The following is a 24,476-nucleotide window of genomic DNA, read 5'->3' as shown; positions in this document are numbered from 1 at the left end:
GCCCCCTCCCTCCCCCTCCGCCGCCGCCCAGCGTCGCCGCCGCCGGAAAGTTCGCGTGCGGCTGGCGCGGGGCGCGGGCGCGGGCGCGGAGCCGGCGCCGACCCTGATCAGGCAGCGCTGCGGGGGCGAGCGGCTGCGGGCCCGAGCGGCTGCGAGCCCCCGACCCGTGAGCGCGGAGGACGGCGGAGAGCGCGGAGAGGCCGGAGCGGCGCGCGGTGAGCACCTGGGACGGGCTCGAGGGCAAGTTCCCGGCCAGGGGCCGAAGGCTGGAGCGCGGGACTGGCTGGCGCGCACCCCTCTCGTGGGTGGGCGGTCTCGGGCCCCGGGTATTGCCCTCCTCATCCGTCGGACACCCTCTTCCCAACCCCAGGATGCGCCCTTCCAGCTCGGACGGGTCAACCTGGTTCCGAACTACCCGGAGGGCTGAGGGTCTCAGCGCTTCCTCGCTTCCTCCGTCCTCTCCTCCCCGAGGAGCGCGTCCCGGGGGGAAAAGAGTGGGGTGCCTGTGGCAGCCGGGAGCTCTGTCCTGCTGCCCCCTCCACTCCCGATTCCTCCCTCCAGCACCCCCTCTTCTCCCCTCCCCGAGCATACACAGAACCGCGGAGACACCCCCAGAGGCGTGGGGACGGGCGCTGGGCAGCCCTGCTTCACTCCAGCAGCGGCTGCTCCCCAAAGCTTCCCAGCAGTGTCTTGGTTACCCGGGTTTCCCCGGAGGGGCCGAGGGGCTACAGCATCCAGCCTGACACATTCATCTGCGGAGCCTACACTTATCACTCTGATCCACAGAGAGGACAGGGCATTGCCCAGTCTGCCCTTTCCTCACCGGCCAGCCCCCACTCACAGGCAGGGGCCACAGGGTTTCTGCCCCTACCAGGAACCCACTGACTCCTGATGTCTGGGCACCTGCATTCTCCGAGGACCCTTCAGGATGTTGTCCAGCCTTCTGTGCTGGGGGATGAGGGTTGGTGGGGCAGTAGCACCCTGGCCCACTTCCAGGCCCGCCCTGCCCCCACTGAGTGGGAGAGGACGCAGGAATCAGGCTTTGTCAACAACCTGTGGCCAGTGATCTGATCTCACCCTGGGGCCATGACCTTCTGCCACTTGCTCTGGTTTCACAAACACCCACCAAGCCCATTCTCATCAGAAGTTGGCAGGCCCCATTCAGAAGCTGGGGTGACCATGCTCACCTTTTGGAGCTCAACCATCCTGAGGGGGGGTGGTCTTTTCCCCAGTTCCAGGTCTGGGAGTCTGGGACATCCCCAAGGGAAACTGGGGAAACGGCTGAGCTTTGAGCCCCCAGGAGTTGTGCGTTCTGCCAAGCAGGGGGCAGAACACATGCCCCCCTCAGCCTGTGGAGTGCGGGAGTGGGAAACAGAGGAGGGGGTGAGGTGGGGCTGGGAGAAAGCTGGCCCTCCATCCCACCACATCAGTGTCTAATCCTGAGCTACCTGTGCTGGGCAGGTGCAGTCCAGGGCCAGAGAGAGAGCCAGGCCTCCAGGTCGGTGAAGGGAGAAGGCTTGGTCCCTGGCCGTTAGTCCCCCACCCCCCACTGGCTCCCGGGCCGTGCCAGGAGAGTAATAAGGTGGAAGACAGCAGCCCTGCCTGAGGCCTCAGCCAATGGGAGGCACGGAGGGGCACCTCTGCATCCAGGTGTCAGTCCTCATTCATTCAACAAATATTTATCCCTGGGCCTGGCAGGCTGCCTCTGGGGTTGCAGTGTCCCCCACGGTAGGGAGGGGGCCTGGACCTGATACTCTGTCCTCCTCTTCAAGTGGCAAAGCTCATTTACTCTTTGGTGATGCGGAGCCAAGGATTTTACAAGTAGGAAACCGAGGCTCTGAGAAGTTAAATTATTGATATTTGCCCTTGGTCCCAGGACCAGAACTGGGCCCCGCAATGTCCCCCTCTCCTGTGGGGTCAGCCTCACACCTGGGCACCCATGGCAGGGACCTCAGGACCTCAGCCTTGCACACAGCTGAAAGTCATCCCGTACCCAGCCCTCATGCAGAGAGGTGTCTAGAAATCTTGCCCGTACTCCCCCTGAAAGGCATGGGGGGCCTCATCCATTTCTGCTGCTTCTTGTGTTTCTATCAGAGTCTTAGTGAGAGCAGTCATCCTCCTCTTAAATTGGTGGCAGGGTGCTGATGCCCTGATCCCTAGGGCCCTGGGGCCCTGGGGCCCTGGGTGCCTTGAACCGGTTACCCAGCCTGGGATCTGTAGGTACTGAATTGTGTGGAAATCTTCAAGGATTCCAGCCCCATGTGCCAGACCAGAGTAAAGGGTATGGAGAATTGCTCCCCCCTCCCCTGCCCTGGCTGGGGCCCCAGGGCAGCCCATCCTTCCCTCCCCTCTACCCTGGGGCTCTGCTTCTCTCTGCGGTTCCCAGACTGACTGACTCCTACCTGGAAGGCAGACTGGCCCAGCTGTTGCCCTGCCCACCTTGAGCTCTCCTAACAGCCCTAGGAAGTCAGCAAGGTGAACTTCCACTTTTCAGATGGGAAAGTCAAGGCACAGCTGGGCCACCCCCCACCCCCAACCTGGGCTCTGAGGGGGCCGACATCTTGCTTTGGAGCTCCTCACTGGACAAGTCCCGCTGCTTCACCCTCCCCTCACCACCGGCTGCAGGGCCTCTGGGCAGGGACAGCTTATCGGGCAGTATCTTTTCTCCCCTTGTCCCCTGCTTGCTGTGCACCTTCCGCTCCACCCCAGCCATCCTTTGTCACTCTCTGCCTCCCCCGGCCCTCCAGCCTCTAGTTATCCAGGCTGCCTCTGTCTCCCTGGGCCGGCCCACCCGTCTCCCCTATCCCGCAGCAGGGCCTCACACGGCAGGCTCTGTGGCCTGGGTGGGCAAGGGCAGGGCAGCAGGCTCTTTGATAAGAATCAGAAGATAAGGCCCCTTGGGCTAGGGACACCTGAACCACCCTCGTCTTCCACCCACCTGGGGGGCTACTGCCTCGGAAAGCCCTCCGGTCCAGCTCCTCCAGAGCAGCCCTAAACCTTGGCTCCTCACCTAGACCAGGGCCTGCAGACCAGCGACTCCTGGGCCCTGCCTCACCAGGCCTGACCCACACCCTGGCCCAAGGGTGAGGAGCCCCACGGCAGTCTGTGTGGACCCACCACATGGCGTCCCATGAAGGGTGAGGAATGAATCACAGGAGAGTCCACGTGAACTGGCCCCCTGAGGGCCCATCTGGACTCCGATGGGAGGAGACTGAGATCCAGGGTTGTCTGGGAACCCTCCACCTTCGGTCGTAGCCTGCGCCCCTCCTCCCTACCTCCTCCCTGGCTTCTCCCAGGCACTGCCTTCCAGCCAGCCAGTTTCGTCCATCTGTCCATCCATTGGTGCACCACATGCTCACTCTGTGGCAGGGTACCTGGTGGGAGGGGCCCATCCACAGCCCTAGAGGGGCTCGTGTGAGGGAGCCCCTCCCTGTGCCCTTGTGGAATTCAGTAGAGCAGAAAACGGACTCTGGAAGCAGTGACACATGCCTGATGGGGCCGCTGATGCCTCAAGCATGGCCCTGGCCAGGACCAGGCACCTCGGGCCCCCCGACTACAGGAACCACGAGGGCGGCGGTTCTGCATCTGAGCCCCCGGCAGCCCAGCAGTGTTCATCTCAAAGGAACACGCTGCGGCTGCCTGCATGCTATGGCCCAGGAAACCCAGGAAGCCTGGCTTGAGTCTTAGGAGGGGCCCAAGGAAGCCCCTAGAGACCCCAGTCCTGGGCAAGGGAGTATGCCTGTGCCAGGGACCACTTTGAACATATGCCTGGCACTCCTGACTCCTGGCAAGGCTGGAACCTGGCCCAGGGCCACCTCAATAACCACATCCCTGGGGACTAAGTGATGATGGATTGTCCCGGCACCCTACCCCGGCCTGCCAAACTGACTTTCCCAGGGCTAAGAATATTGGGAAGGATAGCAAGGGCCGAAGAAGGAGGTGGGCAGTTAGGGAGGCTGCTTCCCCCCCCGACGTCTTTGGTACCAGGCAGGACTGCGATCACTTAGCTAGCATGGAGGGGAGGGGCTCTGGGGCCGGCCCAGCCTCCAGACAGACAGTCACGGGCCGTGAGAAAGCAGCTCCCCTTGGGTGATGGCGCCAGCCCCCCAGGCACGGGGCCAGACCCCAACCCCCAAGTGGCAGAGTGACCACTTCTTGCATCACTTCCCTCCCAGCTCCCACTCCATCAGGAGGATTTGGAGACTCCGAGGGAGGGGTGGTTTTAGGGGAGCAGGACACCCTGTTGATCATGAGAGAAACCAGCTGTGCCTCTTCACGCCAGAGCCTGCCCCCCACTGCACAGACCCTGCTGCTCTGATACTCGCAACCCCAGAGGAGCGTGCACCCGTGAGGACCTCTTTGCCCCAGCTGTGCAACCCCAGCCAGATGTGGGGGGCAGCTGCCCAGAGGCATGCCCCCCATCCAGCCACACTACCCCCACCTCTTCCTGCTGCTGCTGCTGGCCTGCCAGGTGAGCACTGCCGGTCCCCCACCCAGCCCCTGACTCCCACCAGGCTGCCTGCTCCCTGTGCTGATGTCTGTCCCCTCTGTCCATTTGTACCCCCCCACCCCAGCCAGAGACCCCCTCTGCTCAGGTGATGGATTTCCTGTTTGAGAAGTGGAAGCTCTATGGTGACCAGTGTCTCCACAACCTGAGCCTGCTGCCCCTGCCGACTGGTGAGCCCTGCCTTTGGCCTGAGTCCAGTGCTCTCCTCATGGGAAAGCCCTGTGCCCCCAACCCCCACCCACCCATTTACAAGTGAGGAAACTGAGCCACAGAGGAGCTAGTGACTAGCCCAGGGCTACAGATCAGGGTGTCTAAGAAAGAGAAGAACTGCCCCAGAACTAGGGTGCTTCACCACCCTCCTCTGCTGTTGGGCACCAGCCCTCCACGCTTGAGGCCTGGACACAGTCTTCGCTCCCATGGAGCTCAAGGCCTAGCAGGCAATGTGTGGAGGAAGTGAACCGGGAGGGGCAGGCAGAGGGCATCGGGCCTGGTGATGCGCAGGGAGATGGGCCATTATTTGGAGTGCTCAGGCAGACCCAGCACCAGTGTTCTGGACAAGTTCTGAAGATCACTCGAGTGCAGAGAGAGAGAGAGACTAGGGCAGGAGGAGCGGCCTGGGAAGCCAAGCCATTGTCTGGGCGAGGAAGGGGGCTGGTGTTGGGCCCAGAAGGATGGCAACAGAATTGGGGTTCAGCCTCCAGGGACAGTAGTACTGCCAGAGGGGCACTAGGAAGAGGGGAGACCCCCAGGGTGAGAGGCGGGGCATCCAAGGGGAGGTGGCCAGGCACAGCTGGAGCTCAGGACCGGGCTGGACAGAGGCGTCCGGGGCAGGCAGGATGGTCACTACGCACTGGAGGGAGCAGAGAGCATGCCGCAGGGGCCGTGGGGGCCAGGCCCTGCTGAGGAGCAACCCTGGCCCCGCCTCTGCAGAGCTGGTCTGTAACAGAACCTTTGACAAATATTCCTGCTGGCCGGACACCCCTCCCAACACCACGGCCAACATCTCCTGCCCCTGGTACCTGCCCTGGTACCACAAAGGTAACCACAGGAGGGATGTGGGGGGTTGACTGAGGGGGTCGAGTGTGGGGGCAGGGTGCTGACCAGAGCCTGCCCCTCCCAGTGCAGCACCGCCTCGTCTTCAAGAGGTGTGGGCCCGATGGGCAGTGGGTGCGTGGGCCTCGGGGGCAGCCATGGCGAGACGCCTCCCAGTGTCAGATGGATGACGAGGAGCTTGAAGTCCAGGTCAGTCCGCGGTGGGTGCCACGGGGTGGGGTTGGGGTTAGGTGGGGTTGGGCGAGGCGGCCTTCTCCAGCCCCGACTGGCCACTGCTGTTTGCAGAAGGAGGTGGCCAAGATGTACAGCAGTTTCCAGGTGATGTACACGGTGGGCTACTCCCTGTCCCTGGGGGCCCTGCTCCTGGCCCTCACCACCCTGTTGGGCCTCAGGTACACCCACTGACCCACACGGGGGTGGGGGTGGCGGGGCCACAGTGGGCAGGGGGACAGGGACTAACTCGCCGTGCCCACAGTAAGCTGCACTGCACCCGCAACTACATCCACATGAACCTGTTCGTGTCCTTCATGCTCAAGGCCAGCTCCGTGCTGGTCATCGACACGCTGCTCAAGACGCGCTACAGCCAGAGGATCGGGGACGACATCAGCGTGAGCGTCTGGCTGAGTGATGGGGTGAGTGCGGGGTGAGTGCCCGGGACCGGTTTCTTGGCTTCCAGGCCCCGGGGTGGTAGGCAGCTGGGAGACCTGTGCTCACACTGCCCCCGTGGCCAGGCAGTGGCCGGCTGCCGGGTGGCTGCGGTGTTCATGCAGTATGGCGTTGTGGCCAACTACTGCTGGCTGCTGGTGGAGGGCGTGTACCTGCACAGCCTGCTGAGCCTCGCTGCCATCCCCGAGAGGAGCTGCTTCCCCCTCTACCTGGGCATCGGCTGGGGTGAGTGGGCTGGTGTGCAGGGGTCAGGGGTGAGGGCAGGCAGCCCAGGGCCTTGGACCAGAGCTGTTCTTTTCCCCCCCGCAGGTGCCCCCATGCTGTTCGTCATCCCCTGGGCCGTGGTGAAGTGTCTGTTCGAGAACATTCAGTGAGTATCAGCTGACTGGAGGGTGGGCTGGAGACGGGCTCACCTCTCCCGGCTGGGAGGTGAGCCCAGCCCTGTGGGGAATGGCCATGTGGCTTCAGAGTGTGAAAGCGGCTCGGGGGTCTCTGGCCAGCATCAGTAGGGGGTGGTGAGCAAACCTGGTGCCCCGGGGTGGAGGTCATGGGTAATTATCTCCCTTCTTTTCCTGAGGCACTAAGTAGATCCCACAGAATCTATGGGATGGCGGGGGTGGGAGGGGCGCGCTGGGAGGCTGCCAGGACACAAGCAGTCCCTGCCCTGTAGGTGCTGGACTAGCAATGACAACATGGCCTTCTGGTGGATTCTGCGCTTCCCTGTCTTCCTGGCCATCCTGGTGAGGAGACAGGGCACCTGCTGGCACCACAGGGAGGGCTGAGAGGCTGCTGGAGTTGCCCCCCCAGCCCCTCCTTCCTCCATCGGCCTGCAGCAGCCCAAGGAGACAGATGGCACCCTGCCGGGGTGGACAGGGAGGGAGACCTGGCACTCTGCCAGGACACTGGCTGGCGCCCTGTGTCTCTGGCCAGGCTTCTCATCCTTGAGTGGGTGCCCACAACCCTAGGGCCTAGGAGCCAGGGCCTGGCTGGCTGCCCGACCCACCTCCAGGAGGGATAGGTGGGGGCCAGGGGCTGCCCTGAGCTGTGTCCCCCCCAACACACAGATCAACTTCTTCATCTTCATCCGTATCCTTCACCTCCTGGTGGCCAAGCTGCGAGCCCACCAGATGCGTTATACTGACTACAAATTCCGGTGGGTGTGGGGTTGTTGGGGGGTAGGCGGCTTACAGACCCAGACACTCCTGGGGGCCAGAGTGGGTATAGGTGGGTGTGGGGCACCAGAGCCCTGGTGAGGGCCTGGGCTGGATGGCTCAGGCTCTGCCCCTGCAGGCTGGCCAAGTCCACACTGACCCTCATCCCCCTGCTGGGAGTCCACGAGGTGGTGTTCGCCTTTGTGACCGATGAGCACGCCCAGGGCACCCTGCGCTCCGCCAAGCTCTTCTTCGACCTCTTCCTCAGCTCCTTCCAGGTGCCTTCCCGCCCCATAACCACCCAAAGCCCAGGCCCTGGGCGGCCCTGACCCCACCCCCTCTCTCCAGGGTCTGCTGGTGGCCATTCTCTACTGTTTCCTCAACAAGGAGGTAGGTGGCGGGTGGTGGTGTCAGGGGGAGTGTAGACAACCTCACCCTACCCCTGAGGGGTGCAAGCCCCTTGTGTCCAGCTGCACTTACTGGGCTCAGTTGCCGGGATGCTGGGTGTCAGGCCTGCCAAGATGGGTCAGCCTCAGCCATGCACCTAGAGAGGGAGGGGTTCCCAGATGTCCCTAGCTTTCTGTGGTGACAGAGCCTGCCTGGTTCTATACCCAGGGCACCACACTGCCCTTCAAAGCTAGCAGCTTGGGGATCCTGGGAGGGTAGCAGGGGCAGGCCCTGGGTATGGCCCGACCCACCTGCCCACCCCAGGTGCAGTCAGAGCTGCTGCGGCACTGGCATCGCTGGCGTGAGGGCAAAGCACTGCAGGAGGAGCGCCACACTGGCAGCCACACGACCAGGCCCCTCAGGGGCCCCCCCAGTAAGAAGCTGCTGCTTGCAAGGGGCAGTAGCAGCAATGGGACTGGCCAGGACGCCTCTGCCGAGACCCGCTTGGCTGGTGGCCTTCCTGGATCGGCCGAAAACCCCCAGTGAAGCCCCCAGAATTCCAGCTGGGGCTGGACTCAGAGGCCCAGAGAGGCCATCACCAGAAATCTGGAACTGATGTCCAATGGAGGCTAGAGTGTGGAAGCAAGACAGCACCCTTGTCCACACATTCCCCAGTGTGGTGGTCTGAGGGGCACCTGCTCTGTGCCCAGGGGTGGGGGACAGCATGTGGTGGGAAAGCTGTTCTGTGAATGTGTGCCCCTTTGTCATCCTGGGTGTCAGCGTGTCCACGTTCAAGGAAACGTGTCCTCCAACAATAAAGAGCTCTGTGTACACCCTGTGTAGAGAGCTGGGCTAGAGGAGAAGGGCTGGCTGAGCCCAGGGCTTCCCCATGAGAAGGGAGTGGCCAAGGACAGCCCGTGTGGGCTCACCCCCTCTAGACTTTTCCTCACTACCCCATCATACCGGTGAATTGGAGCTGGAACCCCTCAGGATGTGAGTGGTGGCTGGAAGTGACCCACCTGCATGTGCTGCCCCTAGCCCAGTTTAGGTGGGCTTACCCCCACCCCCAGCCAGAGTGGACAGTGCCCATTCAGTCTTGGCCCCTCCACCCCTGGAGGGTCACCATTCGCCTGCAGAGGGAAATGAAGGGCGTAGATGGCCTAGGGGTGAGCCACTGACATCACAGTCCTACCAACCCCACATGAACGCATCTGGCTCCCTGCTGGAGCCGAAGCCAGGGCTGGACTCAGGCTGGGTAAGGGCATCACTGGACAGGCCAGAACTGGATGTCCTCTACTGGTCTCTGCTTCCACCCCAGCATCGCAGTCCACTTGCCAACTGAAGCAGGGAGAGATGAATGCCCCTAATAGAGACCATCCAAGTGCAGGCACAGCAGAGTTTTCCTAAGACTGTGGCCCAACAAAACAGTCAGTTCACAGGAGTCCCTGCAGTCCCTGCTACTCCAGAACAGCTGTGCACGAGGGTGCTGTCTGTCGTGTGGGGGGTGGGCAGGAAGTCCCTGCAGTCCTTGCTACTCCAGGACAGCTGTGCACGAGGGTGCTGTCTGTCGTGTGGGGGGTGGGCACCCTGCTTGGTAGTCAGTGAGGGCTGATGTTCATGCAGAAAGTCAGATGGGCATGCCCTGAGTCCAAGCTGTGGACCCCTGGGGCACAGTGCATCTGATGCAGAGGGTAGAGGCAAGTGCAGGAGCATCAGGACTATGGTCATGCCTCACGAGCTGCCTCTGTGGCTGGTGCCATGATGCCCAGTGCAGGGAGGTGTGAAGGGAGGAGCAGGGGTGCTGTCAAGAGGAAGGGGCAGCAGGAGCCAAGAGCAGAAGCCAAATGGGCCAGCCAGGTGGCCCTGCTTCTAGGAGCTGGTGGGAAGTGACTGCTGGGACCTGGGGGAGGGGGTGTTCAGTCTCCGCCCAGCCACGTGGGCTGGAGCTGCTCAGGCAAAGCTGGGTTAATTGGGGCAAATGAAAGGACAGGAGGCCTCTCAGGAAAGGTAAACAGAATTATTCACCTCCCAGGCACTGGGGCCCTCCTGAGGGGGACCCTGACCTCATGCCACCGGATATTGCAGGGAGGGAAGGGCAGAAAGTGAGTTGCAATAGACTGGGCTCTCCTGTGGCCCAGGTGGGATGAGATGTTGCTGTGATTGGTGTGGGCTGCAGCGCAGCGTGGCTGGCTGCACCTCTGAGGACCTGAGACCCCTGACCTTGAGGCTTCAACCACTTCCTGTCCCAGGCTCCCCAGGACCTAGCACACTTCTGAGCCTGTCCACAGGGGCACCCCTACCCATCCTCCGTGCCCAGAAGCCTTGTGGGCACAAGCTAGCACAAGCAGGGCACGAGTTCTCCTTCACGCCAGCTGAGCTCAGGGTTGGTGACTGCCCTGGGGGTGTGCCACTCACCCAGGGGACTCCCTCTGCCCTTGTCCTCCTTCACCTTGTCCCTGTCCCCAAGGGAACTGGAACAGGCCAGTGAAGTCAAGGGTGGAGATGGGGTGGAGGCCAGGCAGGGGCTGGACTCATCCAGCCAATAAACATCGACTCTGACCAGGCTGTCCTGCAGGTGGGGTGGAGGTGCTACCGGTGGGGGAACCCACTTTCCAAAGCAGGGCCCAGCACCCACACAGCATCACCCTGCATTCAGGAAGATGAACATTCCAGGCTCTCTGCCCCTTTGCCATCTCTGCTTCCCTTCCCACCTCCACCCCAGCCCTTCATCTCACGCCCTTCCCCTCCAAAAAAGCATAGGAACTACCCAGCTTGTCTGTCTGTGTGCATGTGTGTAGCACTCAGAGGGACTACGATAAACAAGGGTCACACCTAGGGGAGTGATGGGCACCCCCAGGATGGCACTAGTGTGCCAGGCAGAGTGGGTCACTGGGGGAGGCCGCCTTAAGCAGGGCAAGTTTACAGGAGAGACACTTCAAGGGGATCAGAGTGACTGAACACACCGAGAAAAGATTTAGATAACCTGGTGGAGAGTTCAGGTCTTTAGTGTTAGTACACAGAAAACTAAGCAAATGAAAAAAGGTGGCAATTAATAACTTCAAGAACAGAAAGTTGAGTAGAAAAAAAATCACAGTTTACCACATGGCTCAGCTCTGAACACACAGACATCATAATTTACTCAACACTGATGTAACCAAAGTTATGAGAGAAAAAAAACTGTCTAGGGAGGACAGTGGATGGTAAAAACATGTGTGTGTGGTGCCAGTGGTAAAGAATCCTGCCAATGCAAGAAAACGTAAGAGAAGTGGGTTTGATCCCTGGAGTTGGGAAGATCCCTGGGTCGGGAAGATCCCCTGGAGAAGGAAATGGCAACCCACTCCAGTATTCCTGCCTGGAGAATCCCATGGACAGAGGATGGGGCTACAGTCCATGGGTTGCGAACAGTCGGACATGACTGAGCACGCATGCAAATAAGTTGGGCTGGGAATTTAAGAAGGAAAGGGGAGAACCAAGAAGCACAGTTCATGTATGCTATTTAAAAACAGAAACAAAACAATCAGCAGAAAAGTTCAAAGTAGTTGCCTCTAGGTGAGTCAGAGAAGTCTGAGGGCTGCACCTGACCAAACTCTGCCTGCCTGGGCCTCCTCCTGGACACCGGCAGCCATCAGTCCCAGGCCCTCCCCTGCCGCCCTTTCTCTTGCCTTGCTCTCCACTGCTCTCAGCCCCCTACCCTGCTTCCTCCTCCCTTCCCTGAATGCAGGTCCCACCCTCCTTCCTTCTTCATCAACCTTAAAATAGCATCAACATTAAAATTACTCCCAACCTTTATCTCCAACCCGTGGCCCCTCCAGATCCACACTAGACTCAGCTTCCCACTTGGCATCTCTACATAAGACATCCAATGGCATGTCGAATTCCACTGCCCACATTAAGCTCCTTACCTGCCCCCTCACCCAGCTTCTTCCTCCTATGATTCACTAGAGGTAGCCCTCCTAACAGGTCTCTCCACTTGTACCCTGAGTCTTATGGCCTGTTCTCAACACAGCAGCCAGAGCAATCACTTTACACCCAAAGTCTGCTCCAGTGAATCCCATCACGCATATCTCACCTCAGTTTACAGAAACACAGGGAACAGAGGAGCCTGTTAACACTACAATGATGCAACCAGGCAAAACCGGAATTTGGGAAACTCCAACATCAGGTATCCAGGGAGTCTTCAATCATAAATGGAGGGAAAATGCAGGAGGCAGTACTGTGACTAAGACAGACTGAAGGGACACATCAAGCTGATGCACTTGGCCTTTCTGAGTCTATAACCCTCGAGGAATACATTATTGTCGACAGCAGGGGACTATGGACTGGGTATTACGACACTGGGGAATTGTTGTTTATGCTCAATACACATGAACATGCTCAGAGTACATGCTCAGCAAGTACGTGCTAAATTCAGATTTTGATAAACAACCTTAAAAATCAGATATGGCCAGTCTCCTACAGCAGGTCACCATTCCCTCATATGGACAATCAGGGCAATAAAATCACCCCCTCCTGAGGTGTCATGGTAATAACCCCATCCCCCACCAAGTTGCCAGCACAGAATAAAAGCAGAGACGTGTGTGGCACTGCCAAGGGTAGAACGTGATGGAGATGTGGGTACCCCGTCCACCAGGACACTCCCTCATCTCCTCTCTCCTCGCTGTCTGAGGGTAGGGGAGGTGTCTCCAGCCACTCAGGGTTGACCAGGCAGCCCACCGTGCTGGTGAGGATTCTATCACCACTGTTCTGGAGTTCAATACCCGTCCCCCGCAACCCTGGCACAGCCCATTAACCACATTCCCACCTCTGAAGACTCCAGGCGTAGGGCCTCTTTCTCAGAAAACCTTAAGTTGACGGGGACAGCAGGAATGAAAAGGCCTCAAGGGTTGTCCCATGGGCCCACCCACACAGGGGCAAAGTATCAGTGCTAGCAGGCAAGGCCAGGGGAGAGTGGCTACAGACAAGGGAGACCCAGATGCTGGGGGCCCGGTGTGCCACCATTCCCACTTTCCAACTCCACAGGAGGGACGAGTGACCCAGAGAGGGCTGAGAGCAAAGTCAAGTCAATTTTTAACCAATGCAACATATTAGATGTTTCCAGTGTGCTGCCAGGGGGCCTGAACACCCCTTCAGGGGAAGGCCTTCCAGTCACCACAGCCCAAACCTCACTTAAAATGGGAAACAGGCAGGACAGCAGTGTTACATGCCCCAGTCACAGCAAGGCCAGGGTCGTGGCTGCAAGGGGGCAGACATCCAGGCCCCCGCAGTCTTGTGGGTCCAGGGCCCTGTCAAGAGCATCCATGAGGTGACTGTCGCGGCAGCAGGCCCTAATACTCGGCAGCCACCAGAGGAAGGTGCTAACCTCCACTTCAGGAAACAGGCTTCGAGACTCAGCAGCTTGCTCAATGCCACGTGCAGCAGTGGCCTGGCTAGGTTCAGGCCCACCCCTCCCCTTCTCCAACGGGGGATCTCTGCTGGCTGACCATCACCCCATCCTCAGTGGTCTTGGACATGCTGGGTGAAGGGTACCTGTGCCCGTGTGCCCAGCCTCTGGCCACAGGGCCCTGAACCCCAGCCAGGCCACACCCACCTCCTTCCAGCCACAAGCACAGGGGCTGTGTGGGTGACCCAGCCCAGCAGGCACTCAAACCCTTGGCAGGATGCCCCATAGGTCCCTGGGGAGCAAACAGGCCTGTGTGGTTACAGGAAATTGGCTCAGGGCCTGGCACCAGCCAACGCCCACTGGCTGCTGCTTATTGCATGAACCATCCTTCCTGCACCCTCATCCCTGGGGAACCCCCTCCAGGAGAAGACGTCTCCCAGAGCCACCTGTGGGGCCACTGGAGCCCCAGAATACTCTTAACAGGAAAGGGCTGTTCCCGAAATAAATTCCGGTTTGGCTTGTCCGCCAGGGCTACGTCCAGATCTGAAGGTCAAGTGCACTGGGGCTCTCCAAGTCCAGCAGCCACCCTCCCTGGACAGCAGACAGGCCACCCCTCAAGGGCCCAGTGCTGCTGAGGATGTGTTACCTCCAGGGCCCCCACGTCCACCTCCCACTGCCCTCCAGAAGCCCAAGCCCCCTGGTGGAGCCCAGGGATCAGACGGAACTTCTGGGCCTTGGACTTCCAGACCTGTGTGGGCAGCCAAGATAGGGGCCTCACAGACCAAGTTGCCAAGCCAATGCCACCCCACCTTTATTTACTGGTCTTCAGGTTCCAGTCAGACACTTGAATCTGGAGGGCACAGGAAGAAAAAAAATGGCCCTGAAGACCCTCCCAACTCACCACACAGAGCAGGACCCACTGGGTAGCCTCGTCAGCTCAGGCCAGCCCCACGCCCCTTCCTAAGGGTGAGCCAGACCTGGCTGCCTAGAACCCTTGGAGGGGGCACCCAGCAGTGTGCCAGGCCTGGAGAGCTGGTGTCATCCTAAAGCTGACAAGGAAGGAAAGGGCCAGGCTGGACAGTGGGGTGGGGGGTCAGACGCTCCCCGTGCCCCGGGCACAGATGCAGCAGGGGTCGGTGAGGGACCCATGCTGGGTGTGGCTGGGACCACCCTGTCCTGGCTCCTGGCCACTTCAGGACAAAACCAGCCCAGTCCCACAGCACAGGAGATAACAAAGGCCCCTCATCTCCCTCCTGATCCTGGAAGTGCCCAGGGGTTGGGGGTGGGGGCAGGAGAAGGCGACAAGAATCAGGGTCGAGGCCCTGGGGGCAGGCAGGACCAGCAGCTCCAAAGGTCCAGCCAGGCCCGGGGTGGGCACGGGCTGGCAGGGCCGAGGCCCTCCTAGGGACGGGGGTAACCTGAGATCCCCCGAGAGGAAAGGAGAGGCTCGGGGAGGAGGGGCAGGCCTTGGCCATCAATCATGCCTGTCCTGGTCCCGGGATTTTCAGCCCACTGGGAGCAAGGCCCCCTCCCCCTCCCAGGAGCTGAGCCCACAGGAGAGGAGGCGGCCAGCAGCAGGCTGCACCCAGATCTCCCGGAGGCCAAGGGAGGGGCACTGGCGCGCCTTAGGACTTCTTGGCGTCCTGCGTGTTCCGGCGCTTCAGGTCGCTCAGGTCGATGGGCTTGAAGGCTGCCAAGGGACAGAATGGTCAGTGGTGGGTGCAGGTGGAGAGGGAGGGTCTGTCCCTTGTCCTGCCCTCGCCTCTGAAAGCCCTGGGACCCAGGCCACCCCACCAGGCTGGCTTGGAAGCAGCAGGTGGGTGGGCCTTCCTGCCCCCTGGTCGGCCCCTCCTGCCCAGGGCAGCCCCACTTACTCTTCAGGCTGGGGTTAGGGACCTTCTCCACGTACTCCTCCACCAGGCCCCGCTCGCTGCCCGACATCTGGCTCCGCAGGTCCCGCTCCACACCCTGCCAGGCTGCAGGAAGCAGGGGTGGTCAGGGCCCCTACCCCGGGGCCTGCCATCCGGCCCCGTCAGTGTCCAAGCAGACGGCACCCGCTCCTGCCCTATCCCTCCCCTCTGAGTGGCCCCATAGGCCCCCCGAGCCCAAACTCCCACTTCAACAGTTTCTGGCCCCCGAGTCCAGCCTGCTCCTAACCTGAAGTTGTCCTCAACATACCCTGCTCCCTCGAGGAGCCCTGCCCAAGCCACGCCCCTTCTGGCCTCATGGTACCATGACCAGAACTCCAGTCACAGAGGCTTATGAAACCCACTAGGGTACAGCACTTCCTCCAGGCGGGTGCCCATCTTTCCCATGTCCTCCACCCCCCACCTCCCAGCACAAATGCTGTGCACACGTGCTCACACCTCCACCACACCACTTCCAAGACACCCCAGGCTCCCCAGGGTGCGCCATCTTCCATGGCCCCCCTCTTCCCCAGCAAACACCACTGATTCCAAACATTGCCTCTTCTGGGGTGTTGCCTGTCAGGACCACCACAGTGCTGACCATGCACACCCATGACCAGAACTGGGTCTCCACACCCCACAGGAGTTCAGGGGAGGAGGGGCTCGGGGGGGCTGGCTGCGGACACTCCGTGTACCTTCATAAATGAAGCGCACATTCTCCTCGTGGGCCGGGGTGAAGATCTCGCTGCTGTTGGGGGGAGAGCGGGGGCTACTGTTCCTCTTGCCGTTGTAGACGACCCTGGAGACGGGGGAACTGGGGGGAGCCCGGCCCGTGAGGAGGGGCTACAGGGCAGGACCCCCCACACCTGGAGGTAACGCCACTACCTAAGACCCACCTGGTCATCGCTGGGGCGTCTGGTCCTCGCACTCCACTGCCGGATCCCCTCGGCCTCTGGAAGGGAAGCCTCATGACATAGTGGGATAGAGGCCACCCTGCCACCCTCTCCAGAAGGGGTCCAGGGATGGGAAGGGCGTGGGGGCATTTGCCTCTTCCCTTTAACTGTGGTCTCCCTGCCTTCCAGTAGACAGGGTCGAGCCACAATCCAGCTGGCTAAAGGTTCAGTACCCTTGGCCAGGGGCCACCAACAGGCCCGAGTCAGAGCAGCTTGAGCTCCAGTGGACCCCGCACTTGGACCACCGCGGCCCAGGGAACACACCTACCCCAGGGTCGGGAAGCCCTGTTGATATTCCAAGTCTCAGAACACCACTGCTAACAGAGCGCGGGGCTGCAGGAAAGGCCCACAGTCGTCCAGTGCCCTCACGGCCTGCAGGGCCTAGGATCTTGTCTCCACTGAGCCTCAGTTTCCTATCTGTAAAATGGGGATGTGCTTCCCAATGGGAAAAGTGCCTGCCCGGCTTCCTGGTCCCCAGGGTGTGACAGGAGGGCTGGGGGAGGACTGTGAGCCTGGAGGAAGCCATCAGGCCAATCCTAGTGACCGAGACTCTGGGGTGTGTCCTGTTTACAGGCTCTCTCAGCCCAGGAACCAGACAGCCCTGGATGGGGGTCTATTTTTAGACTCACTCTCAAAACTGCCCAATTGGACAAAGTCCCCTCTCTGGCTGAGGACATGCACCGCAGGGTGAGGAAGCTAGTTGCACAGGGCTAGTCCCAGGCCTGGCCTTGCCCCAGAGGAGGCCAACCCCAGGTGTTGGGGGATGGGGGAAGCCTGGGAAGGGCCTGTGAGCACAAGTGCCTCCCCTCCCCCGCCCCTGGAGCCTGGGGGCCCCAGAATGCTCAGCCACAGCCCCTCCTGAAGAGCCTGGAAGATGAGACCCAGTGGACACTTCCTCTCTGGTTCCTTTGGCATTTAAACACCCGCACAGGGGGACTTCCCTAGCAGTCCAGGGGTTGACACTCTGCTCCCATTGCAGAGGCTATGCTTTCGATCCCTGGTAGGGGAACTGAGATCACACATGCTGCACAGCCCAGCTGGGGAAAAAAAATCTGCACAGGTAAAACAGGCCACAAGCTGAGGTAGTAATGACAGAGCACAAAGCCAGCTTCCTGGGGGGCACATAGAAGCCTATGCCCTCCCAGGAGAGGGGCCCTGCTCCTCACAAAGGGACTTCTCCCTTTTTGGACTCGCGGGATCTCACTGCCTATGATTCTCCTGTCCAGATGCCAGTCCCACAGACACCAGAGCACAGAGGGAAAGCCCTCTCTGGCCTGAGGGTGCCCTGGGGACACGGAAGGGGCTCAAGAACACTCACGTCTCAAGGGGCTGTTGGCAGTGCAATGAAGTGGGAGGCTTCAATTAAGCAACAGGAGGGAGGCGCCTGGAGGATCAGCCAGCCCCAGCCCAACCCAGGCTGGCCCCTCCTACCCAGGCCCCTCATCCCTCCTGCAGTCTGTCCTCTCAGACCTCGGGGGCCACTTCTTCAGGGTACCTGCCTTCCCAGCTTTGCCCATCTCCAGGGCTGCTTCTTTCCAGGGCAGCCTCGGCCTTGGCCTCCTCTGGTCACAGCCTGAGGGCTGTCTGGCCTTTATGGGTGCCTGACTTTGGTCCAAGGCCCCCTTTCAGTCTCAGGCCTAACTCAGAGGCCAGCCCCTTCCAGCTCCCATTGCCCCGACTGCACACATGCACACGCATACATGGCTCTGGTTCTCTGAGCGCCTCACCTGCTCCCCTTGGTCTCTGCATTCCCAAGGCCTGGGCCCCAGGCCCCTGGAGCATTCGGTCTCCACAGTGGGAACCCATCCCTCGCTGCCCCTACTCTGTGCTTCCTGACCAGAGGCTAGAATGGCCCACAAGCTGAGGAGCTGTGTACCTGTCATTGGGCACCTGCCCACAAAGATGTGCTACTTGAGTTAACGAGGTTTCTGGTGCCCTGGACAGAGCGGCCAGGAAGTACCTTGGCCAGGGGCAAGACACCAGCAGGCTCTCATGTCCTCAGGACTTGAAGAATGAGTAAAAGGACTTTTTAAAAAGGAGTTATTGTCTGCCTCCTCTCGATGGGGGAAGTCACACCCAACCAGGTCTGTCTTTAATGGCCTGTGTCCTACCAGCTGGTACCTACTCGTGAGGAACCCCCGAGTCCTCCGTCTTCTCCCAGCAGCTTGGCCTCCCTCCAGGGGCCTTTCTCCTTAGGACCTTGGGCTGGCCCTGCCCCACCCCCGTGGATACCCTGCCTCCTGCGGGATGCAGGGAAACCAAGGCTTCACCTGAGTATACCAGCAGCTTCCCGTGAGGCCAGGGCCTGCTGCTCCCCTGAAGACAGAGGGACAGTGAGCTGCACTCACTCACCCACCTTCATCACCTCCTCCAAGGAGTTGGGCCCCCCATGCTGACCCCAAAGGAAATTTCCTGGAAAAATCTAACAAATATGCATGCTCCGTGACAGCCATTCCAGTTCCAGGATGTACCCAAAGGAAAGGGCCTGGTGGCTACCAAGAGGTGCACAGGAACAACCAGAGAAACAGCACTTGTCTGTGCCGAGGGAAGAACCACTGAAAGGGGCCCATATACACTGGGCCTGTTTCCGCCCTGGAAGGTGACAGCTACAAGTATGAGCCATGGCAATGGCGGGCGAATCATACCACTGATGCTAAAAACAGAAGCCTGGGAACACATGGCTGTCCAGTGGAGAGGGCCGAGCCGCAAAGGCGTGGACAAGGGAGACAAAACAAGGTCAGGGAGGAGATGTCTAAAAGGCAGTTGGACTCAAGGAAGGCCAGGGCAGAGAGGTGGCCTCTGAGCCACCATGACAAAACCTCCAATGACCCAGCAGGAAGGGGCTCGGTGCAGCACGGGGAGGAGTGGGACCTTCGGCCAAGACTGCCTGTGCCTGGCAACTGGCTGTGAAGAGAGGTGCGAGGCCTGGGCTGACGGTAGTGTGTGTGATGAAGCAAAGGGAAACTCGAGCACATTTACTGTCTGAGCAAAGTGCTGAGCAGGGCCTCTACAGAGGCGACTGCAGAGGAGCCAGGCAACCAGCAGGCTGGGGAGAGTGGCACGCCTGGAAAAGCGCCAGGGACACCTAAAAAGGCCCAGTAGGCCACGAGAATCCCCTGAGGTTGGAGTTTCCAGTCCCTCTGGCCAGCGGGGAGGGAGTGTCCACTTCTGCAAACATCTCCCTCCTCTTGTTTGCTTGCCGACTTTTGTTTACCATGATTATCAGGGACAATTATTTCCTGAAGACTGGAGCTCAAAACCTCACTACATCCCATCAACTCTGAGAAACTTTTTTACCCTTTTAATAGCTTTGAAATCAGGCTGTATCTGGCAATCGCCAGCACAAAGGTTAGCACCGTTTTTTCATGCTCGGTGGAGCTTGTGAGGCCCAGCTCACACTACTGAGGTCTCAGATCTGATGATGCAAAGAGCTTTCCCTCAGGCCACAGACCCCAAGCCTCCACCTACGTGTATGTGCTCTTCAGTTACTTCTTCCCATTCCCACCCACTCCTGGTCCGACATCCACTGCCCACTCTCCAATCCATGTCGGGACAGTACCCTGCACTACCCTTCTCCATCCCTGGTACACGTGAAGCCAGCATGATCTTCCCAAAACCTGCCCCCACCCAAGTCACTCCCCACTCAGACAGTACCAGGGCCTTCTATTGCCATCAAGCCCTCAGTCTGGCCATAATCTAATTCACCAGGTGTGAGTGTCACCAGCTACTGGGCCCCCAGCCCTTCCCAATCACAGTCTGAGCCAGAGAGCCAGCTCTGCTGCTTCCAGAGTCACAGAGAACCACACAAAGTCCCCTGGTGTACTCCACAGGCCTTGACTGTTGTCCACAACAGCCTAGCCCATAGCAGCCAGCGGGCTACCCGCTCAGCACCCGGCAGAGTCCAGAACCACTCCGTGACTGAGGGTCATCCATCGCTGCTCTGGGCAGCGTCCCTTCCCTCTATGGGCCATGGAATCCCCATCTGAGCCAAAACAACCCCCAAGAATGTTCACCAGGCCTTCCTGCTCAAAGGGACCCAAGTACAGCCACATGAAGCCACAACCTCAAACAAAATCTCTGTGGCTGCTTATCCAACGAGACAGTGGACGGGGCAATCATAGAAGGAATGTATCATCCAACTGGGCATTTCTGAGCATAAAAGGGCTGCTCTTGATTATGAAGTGCAAGCCAGGACAGCCTTGGGCAAACTGAACGCAGAGTTTCCTCAGGCATGGCGTAGACCCACAAACATATGACCCAGTGTGGAGGGGCAGCAGCCAAGGGCCAGCTGTGGAGCAGCCATTGCACTGAGCCAGGGAGAACACCAATAAACCCCACTTTGGAGGTTTAGCAGATGAGAAACCTGCCACTCAGCAGAGTGGGATCTGGGCCCCAAGAGACTCCCAACCTCTCGGCCTCCCAGGCCACAGAAATCAGGGCTAGACTAGGATGGCTGAGCTGCCCTGAGCACCCCAGAGACTGCCTCTGCCTTTGTTTGTACCCCTGGCAGGTTCCAGACCCCTGGCACCAATGTGGTTCTGCTAAGAGACAGGGAGGGACTCTTCCTGGATGGATCTATATAGCACCTTGCTCTTTCATGGGGAAGAAAGGGCTTCAGAGACCTCCAGTGAGGAGGAATGCAGGGAAGGGAGCCCAAAGCCCAGTCTCCAGACTGCCAGTCTTAACTCTTTCCCCACATACAGCCATATGTGTAAAGGCAGGGGGTGATATGATATTCTGTTGTCTGCAAAAATGACAATGGATATTCCGGAGTTAGAATCAATGATGCAATTGCAACCACTCTGTGTTACTTTAAAATTTTTGATAGGTACTCAAAATTTTCAAGACTCCACCTCCCCTTCATATTCTGTGTCTGTGGGGTTCTCAACAGCCGTTTCCACCAATGAGACTTTTAGAAGGCAATCTACCACTCAAGCAGGACACTGCTGTTTTAGATACCAAATGGGCCTGGCGACCCTTGAAAAGACGCAGGCGAAGCCTCTAAGCACTGCACCACCCCTCTCCCTCTTTCCTTGGTGATAGCAGCAGCTTCCCTCCCAAGCAACAAACCCCAATGTATGCATTCCCCTCCTTCCTCACTTGGCAATCTCACCAGCCCTTCCACTCACCCCAAATCAAGCCTTCTCCTTCAAGACTTGGGGCCTGACCCTTCCCTCCCCACCCGCACTGCTTTCTAAAAGCTCTGGACACTCCCCCTGACACCCCAAAGGCTTTTGCTCAAAATGCCCCATCTGCCCAAAGTCGTCGCCCTGGCCCTGGGGGCCCGGCTCATGACCATCTTCTCTGGGAAGTCTTCCTAGGAGGCAGGTAGGGGATACGACTTGTGCGCCTCCGCGTTACCTGAAGTTTCTCACAAACCTGGGTTGCTTCGTTCGCGGCCTCCCCATGGCGGTCCCCGCCCACCCCGGCATCCCCCGGGGTTCCGGTGAGCTCCCGGAGGAATGGCAGCCTCTTACCCCCTTCCCTCCCCTGACACTGCCTCGCCCAGCTCAGAGACCAGGAGCGTGGGATACACGGGACGGCGGCGGAGGGCGAACCGCGGGAACCCGGCCGGCCGCGCTTCGCGGTCAGGAAGCATCGTCAGGGCTGCTCCCCGGGCGACGAGGCGGCGGCAGCTTCAGCGACGGAGAACGGCGGCCCGCTACTCCCTCTGAGCCCCTTGCCTCGCGGGCACGCCCCGCCTCGCCGTGGCCCTCCCTAGCCTCCGCCGCGGCGGGCCGGGAACCCCGCGACCCAGCCCGGGGCCCTCCCCTCGCGGCCGCCGCGCCAGGGCGGGTCCGGGCCGCGCCCGCCCCGCCCCCGCCGCTACCGCCTCACCTCGCCCTCTCGGCCGCCGCCGCCGCTGCCAGGGGCCCGGCCGGAAGTGACGTGTCGCCGCCGCGCATGCGCACTGGCGCAGGTCACGTGACCGCGGGCCCGCGGAGGGGCGGAGACTGAGGCCTGGGGCCGAGAGGCTGGGGTCAGAGGGGTTCTTAGACTTCGTGCCACCCGGGGTCGAGGGATGTCGAGGACAGTCTCCTGGGTCGGCGGGGTCGGGGTTCTGGGACAGACAGGGCCTGGGGGTAGCGGGATCGATGGACGGCAGGGACCGGTGGTCGGGAGCCGCGAGACTCTAGCTCCTTGCTCCGACACTGCCGGATCCCCAGACCAGAGTGGACGGCGGTTGGCCGCTGACCACCAGAGCAGACGGAGCCGAAAGACTGGGACAGGACGGTCCCCAGTAATCAGGCCATCACCACGGGCTTAGGAACCACGTTTATTGAAAAAGTAAAAAGTATAGCAATAAAAAAAAGTTTTTCACCCGAAGAAAAAGCCAGGCCGCGGGTTGGGAGAGGGGAGGGGTTTTGCCCAGGTGTGGGGTCCTGGCCAGTCTGGCCGGCCCATAGCCCCGCTGGTGGGGCAATCCTGGCATCCGGGGGAGATGGGCACCTGACTTCTCCAGGCAGGGCTAGCGCCCTGGGAGGGCAGGGCTGGCCTCAGTCCATCTTAGTCCCTTTGAATAGCTCCACCAAGTCCTTGAATTCCGGGTCAATGAGGTCTGAAGGCAGATCTCCATCGTCGTTCGCCGCTTCTCTGTCTGCCCCCAGGGAAATGAGGTACCTGAGTGCAAAGGGCAGCCCTGGTTGAGGAGAGAACGTGGCCCGGAGAATGCTCACCCCTGCCTGAAGGTAGCAGCCTGCGGTTCTGAGATCTACCTGTTTTTTCTCTTGCCAGGTGAGGTGAGGAGAAAGAAACCGACCCTTTGGAAGTTTCGCTAACTTTTGCAGTTTGCTCTTGGGAGGCAACAGGACAGAAAGGAAATTTCAGAAGCCCTTAGAGTTTTTAGGTACACTAGCAGGGCCACCTTTTGGGGGGACTACATCCTAGAGGCCACCCTCTCACCTGGCTATATCAGGGTATCCGTCACTGCACGCGATGTGCAGGGGTGTCCAGCCTGTCTCGTCTCGCTGATGAATGTCTGCCCCGTATTTGACTAGCAGCTTCACACACTCAAGGTTTCCAGAAAGCACCGCTTCATGAAGGGCAGCCAGGCCTGGACAGGACAGGAGAGGTCAAGGCTCAGGCCTTCCCCTGCCACCCCACAGAGCCTCACTGGCCCCGCAGGCACTCACCTGAGGGGTAGATGGTGTCCAGGGAGACTTTCCGAGTCCGGATGAAGCGCCCCACCTGCTCCAGGTCGCCCTGGCGGATGTGGTCCAAGAACAGGACGTCATTAGGGAAGCGTACGCTGCGATCAGCCAGGAGCCTCCGGCGCCGCTGCCTTGGGCTGTAGCGGGCATAGCGGGCTGTTCTGCTGGGCATCCTGGCAGCTATGGTTTGGGCCACCCCTGTGGGGACCCTCCTGCTCAGGGAAGGAAGGTGCACGGACCCGAACTGTGTGCAGGCTCTTCTGACTGACGGTGACCTCCAGCACTGCTGCCACAGTGCTCTCCGTGCTCCCGTTGGCCAGGGCACCTTCTTCTTATATAGGGCCGGCAGAGCTATATAAAGCTGCGCAGTCATGCTCGCACCCGAGGGGCTGAAACTGAGCCGCTCCAGCCCTGCCCTCAGGATCATGTTTAGTGGTTCATCTTTCAGCCCACCTGTCGCTGTGCCTGGCCAAAGGGGTCAGATCCTTCCTGGCTACTGCTCTCTGCCCCATAACTGGACCTCGAAGGTGCTTGACAGAGGGCAGGAGAAGCACTAGAAGGGCAAGGCCCATAAGCAAGGTGGACAGATAACCAAGGTCATTGAGGACCAGGGTCTCCCTCCATATGGAGAACTTGGGGAGAAGGGCATGATACGTGGTAAGCACAGCTACCTCTGCCCACTGGGAAGGCAAGGGGATGCTTCCCCACACCTGAGGAAGCACAGGAGAAGCTGTACAGAAGAAGGCCCAGCCCAACCCATCTCCCTGTCATTTGTCACTTTCTGTCATGGCTTGTATCACTCTCAGGGCAGTGTTCCCAAAACGTGGGCTTCAGTGGCACTGCCCTTCTGCTTGGAAACCTCCCAGATTAGAATCAAAGTGCAGAACTTCCCTGGTGGTCCCGTGGCTAAGACTCCCTGCTCCCAATGCAGGTGGCTGGGTTTATCCCTGGTCAGAGAACTAGATCCCACATGCCGCGAGGAAAGATCCTGCATGCTGCAAGGAAATAGAAGATACCACGTGCCACAACGAGGACCCGGTGCAACCAAATAAATATTATTAAAAAAAATTATTTTTTAAGTTTTATTTATGTATTTTTGGCTTCACTGGGTCTCTGTTGCTGCTCGCTGGCTTTCTCTAGTTGCAGTGAGCGACGGCTACTGTTCATTGTGGTGGACAGGCTTCTCATTGCAGAGGCTTCTCATTGCAGAGCATGGGCTCTAGAACGCATGGGCTTGATAGTTGTGGTTTACGGGGCTTATTTGCCCCTCTGCATGTGAAATCTTCCCAGAGCAGAGGTTGCACCTGTGTCTCCTGCATTG

At 59.9% G+C, this 24,476-nt stretch overlaps 3 protein-coding genes across 7 annotated transcripts; 1 reads left to right on the top strand and 2 right to left on the bottom strand.

Annotated features, from left to right (window-relative positions):
* The first annotated feature begins 67 nt into the window (after nt 1–67).
* On the top strand, nt 68–8,597 carry GCGR (glucagon receptor). 3 transcript variants are annotated; one of them, XM_019982394.2, is made up of 14 exons: nt 68–215; nt 4,283–4,471; nt 4,575–4,677; nt 5,438–5,545; nt 5,628–5,749; nt 5,846–5,878; nt 6,097–6,192; nt 6,292–6,451; nt 6,536–6,596; nt 6,897–6,966; nt 7,291–7,379; nt 7,517–7,655; nt 7,726–7,767; nt 8,089–8,597. In XM_019982394.2, the coding sequence occupies exons 2-14, from the start codon at nt 4,412–4,414 to the stop codon at nt 8,308–8,310; spliced, it is 1,305 nt and encodes a 434-aa protein (XP_019837953.2). In that variant the 5' UTR covers nt 68–215; nt 4,283–4,411; the 3' UTR covers nt 8,311–8,597. The 3 variants fall into 3 exon arrangements, with proteins under 3 accessions (XP_019837953.2, XP_019837952.2, XP_019837954.2); XM_019982393.2 differs by having other exon boundaries at nt 5,846–5,952; nt 6,036–6,192; XM_019982395.2 differs by lacking the exon at nt 5,846–5,878.
* A 5,333-nt stretch (nt 8,598–13,930) lies between these two features.
* MCRIP1 (MAPK regulated corepressor interacting protein 1) lies at nt 13,931–21,902 on the bottom strand. Of its 3 annotated transcripts, none has more exons than XM_070773895.1 (5): nt 21,843–21,902; nt 15,948–16,003; nt 15,747–15,865; nt 15,019–15,120; nt 13,931–14,834 (listed from the first exon to the last, which is right to left on the bottom strand). In XM_070773895.1, exons 2-5 carry the CDS (start codon nt 15,953–15,955, stop codon nt 14,770–14,772), a joined length of 294 nt encoding a protein of 97 aa, XP_070629996.1. In that variant the 5' UTR covers nt 15,956–16,003; nt 21,843–21,902; the 3' UTR covers nt 13,931–14,769. The 3 variants fall into 3 exon arrangements, with proteins under 3 accessions (XP_070629996.1, XP_019837392.1, XP_019837391.1); XM_019981833.2 differs by lacking the exon at nt 21,843–21,902 and adding an exon at nt 21,482–21,777; XM_019981832.2 differs by lacking the exon at nt 21,843–21,902 and adding an exon at nt 16,273–21,415.
* A 366-nt stretch (nt 21,903–22,268) lies between these two features.
* Nucleotides 22,269–23,472, bottom strand: PPP1R27 (protein phosphatase 1 regulatory subunit 27). The gene is made up of 3 exons (XM_019982324.2): nt 23,138–23,472; nt 22,908–23,058; nt 22,269–22,625 (listed from the first exon to the last, which is right to left on the bottom strand). The coding sequence occupies exons 1-3, from the start codon at nt 23,325–23,327 to the stop codon at nt 22,502–22,504; spliced, it is 465 nt and encodes a 154-aa protein (XP_019837883.1). The 5' UTR covers nt 23,328–23,472; the 3' UTR covers nt 22,269–22,501.
* Between the last annotated feature and the right edge of the window lie 1,004 nt (nt 23,473–24,476).

This window comes from Bos indicus, chromosome 19 (genome assembly GCF_029378745.1).
Source record: "Bos indicus isolate NIAB-ARS_2022 breed Sahiwal x Tharparkar chromosome 19, NIAB-ARS_B.indTharparkar_mat_pri_1.0, whole genome shotgun sequence".
Classification (NCBI taxonomy): Eukaryota; Metazoa; Chordata; class Mammalia; order Artiodactyla; family Bovidae; genus Bos; species Bos indicus.
The sequence above is the reverse complement of the archived record's forward strand: the minus strand, read 5'-3'. Positions and strand labels throughout refer to the sequence as shown.

Coding starts and splice junctions, on each gene's coding strand:
- MCRIP1 (XM_019981832.2), bottom strand. CDS start 16,530: ATGGCTTCCTCCAGGCTCACAGTCCTCCCCCAGCCCTCCTGTCACACC. Junction 15,866..15,947: donor GACGCCCCAGCGATGACCAG/GTGGGTCTTAGG, acceptor GGCTCCCCCCAG/TTCCCCCGTCTCCAGGGTCG. Junction 14,835..15,018: donor CCCTAACCCCAGCCTGAAGA/GTAAGTGGGGCT, acceptor GTCCCTTGGCAG/CCTTCAAGCCCATCGACCTG.
- PPP1R27 (XM_019982324.2), bottom strand. CDS start 23,327: ATGCCCAGCAGAACAGCCCGCTATGCCCGCTACAGCCCAAGGCAGCGG. Junction 23,059..23,137: donor GGACACCATCTACCCCTCAG/GTGAGTGCCTGC, acceptor TGTCCTGTCCAG/GCCTGGCTGCCCTTCATGAA. Junction 22,626..22,907: donor GGATACCCTGATATAGCCAG/GTGAGAGGGTGG, acceptor CTTTGCACTCAG/GTACCTCATTTCCCTGGGGG.
- GCGR (XM_019982393.2), top strand. CDS start 4,412: ATGCCCCCCATCCAGCCACACTACCCCCACCTCTTCCTGCTGCTGCTG. Junction 6,193..6,291: donor GCGTCTGGCTGAGTGATGGG/GTGAGTGCGGGG, acceptor CCCCGTGGCCAG/GCAGTGGCCGGCTGCCGGGT. Junction 6,597..6,896: donor TGTCTGTTCGAGAACATTCA/GTGAGTATCAGC, acceptor CCTGCCCTGTAG/GTGCTGGACTAGCAATGACA.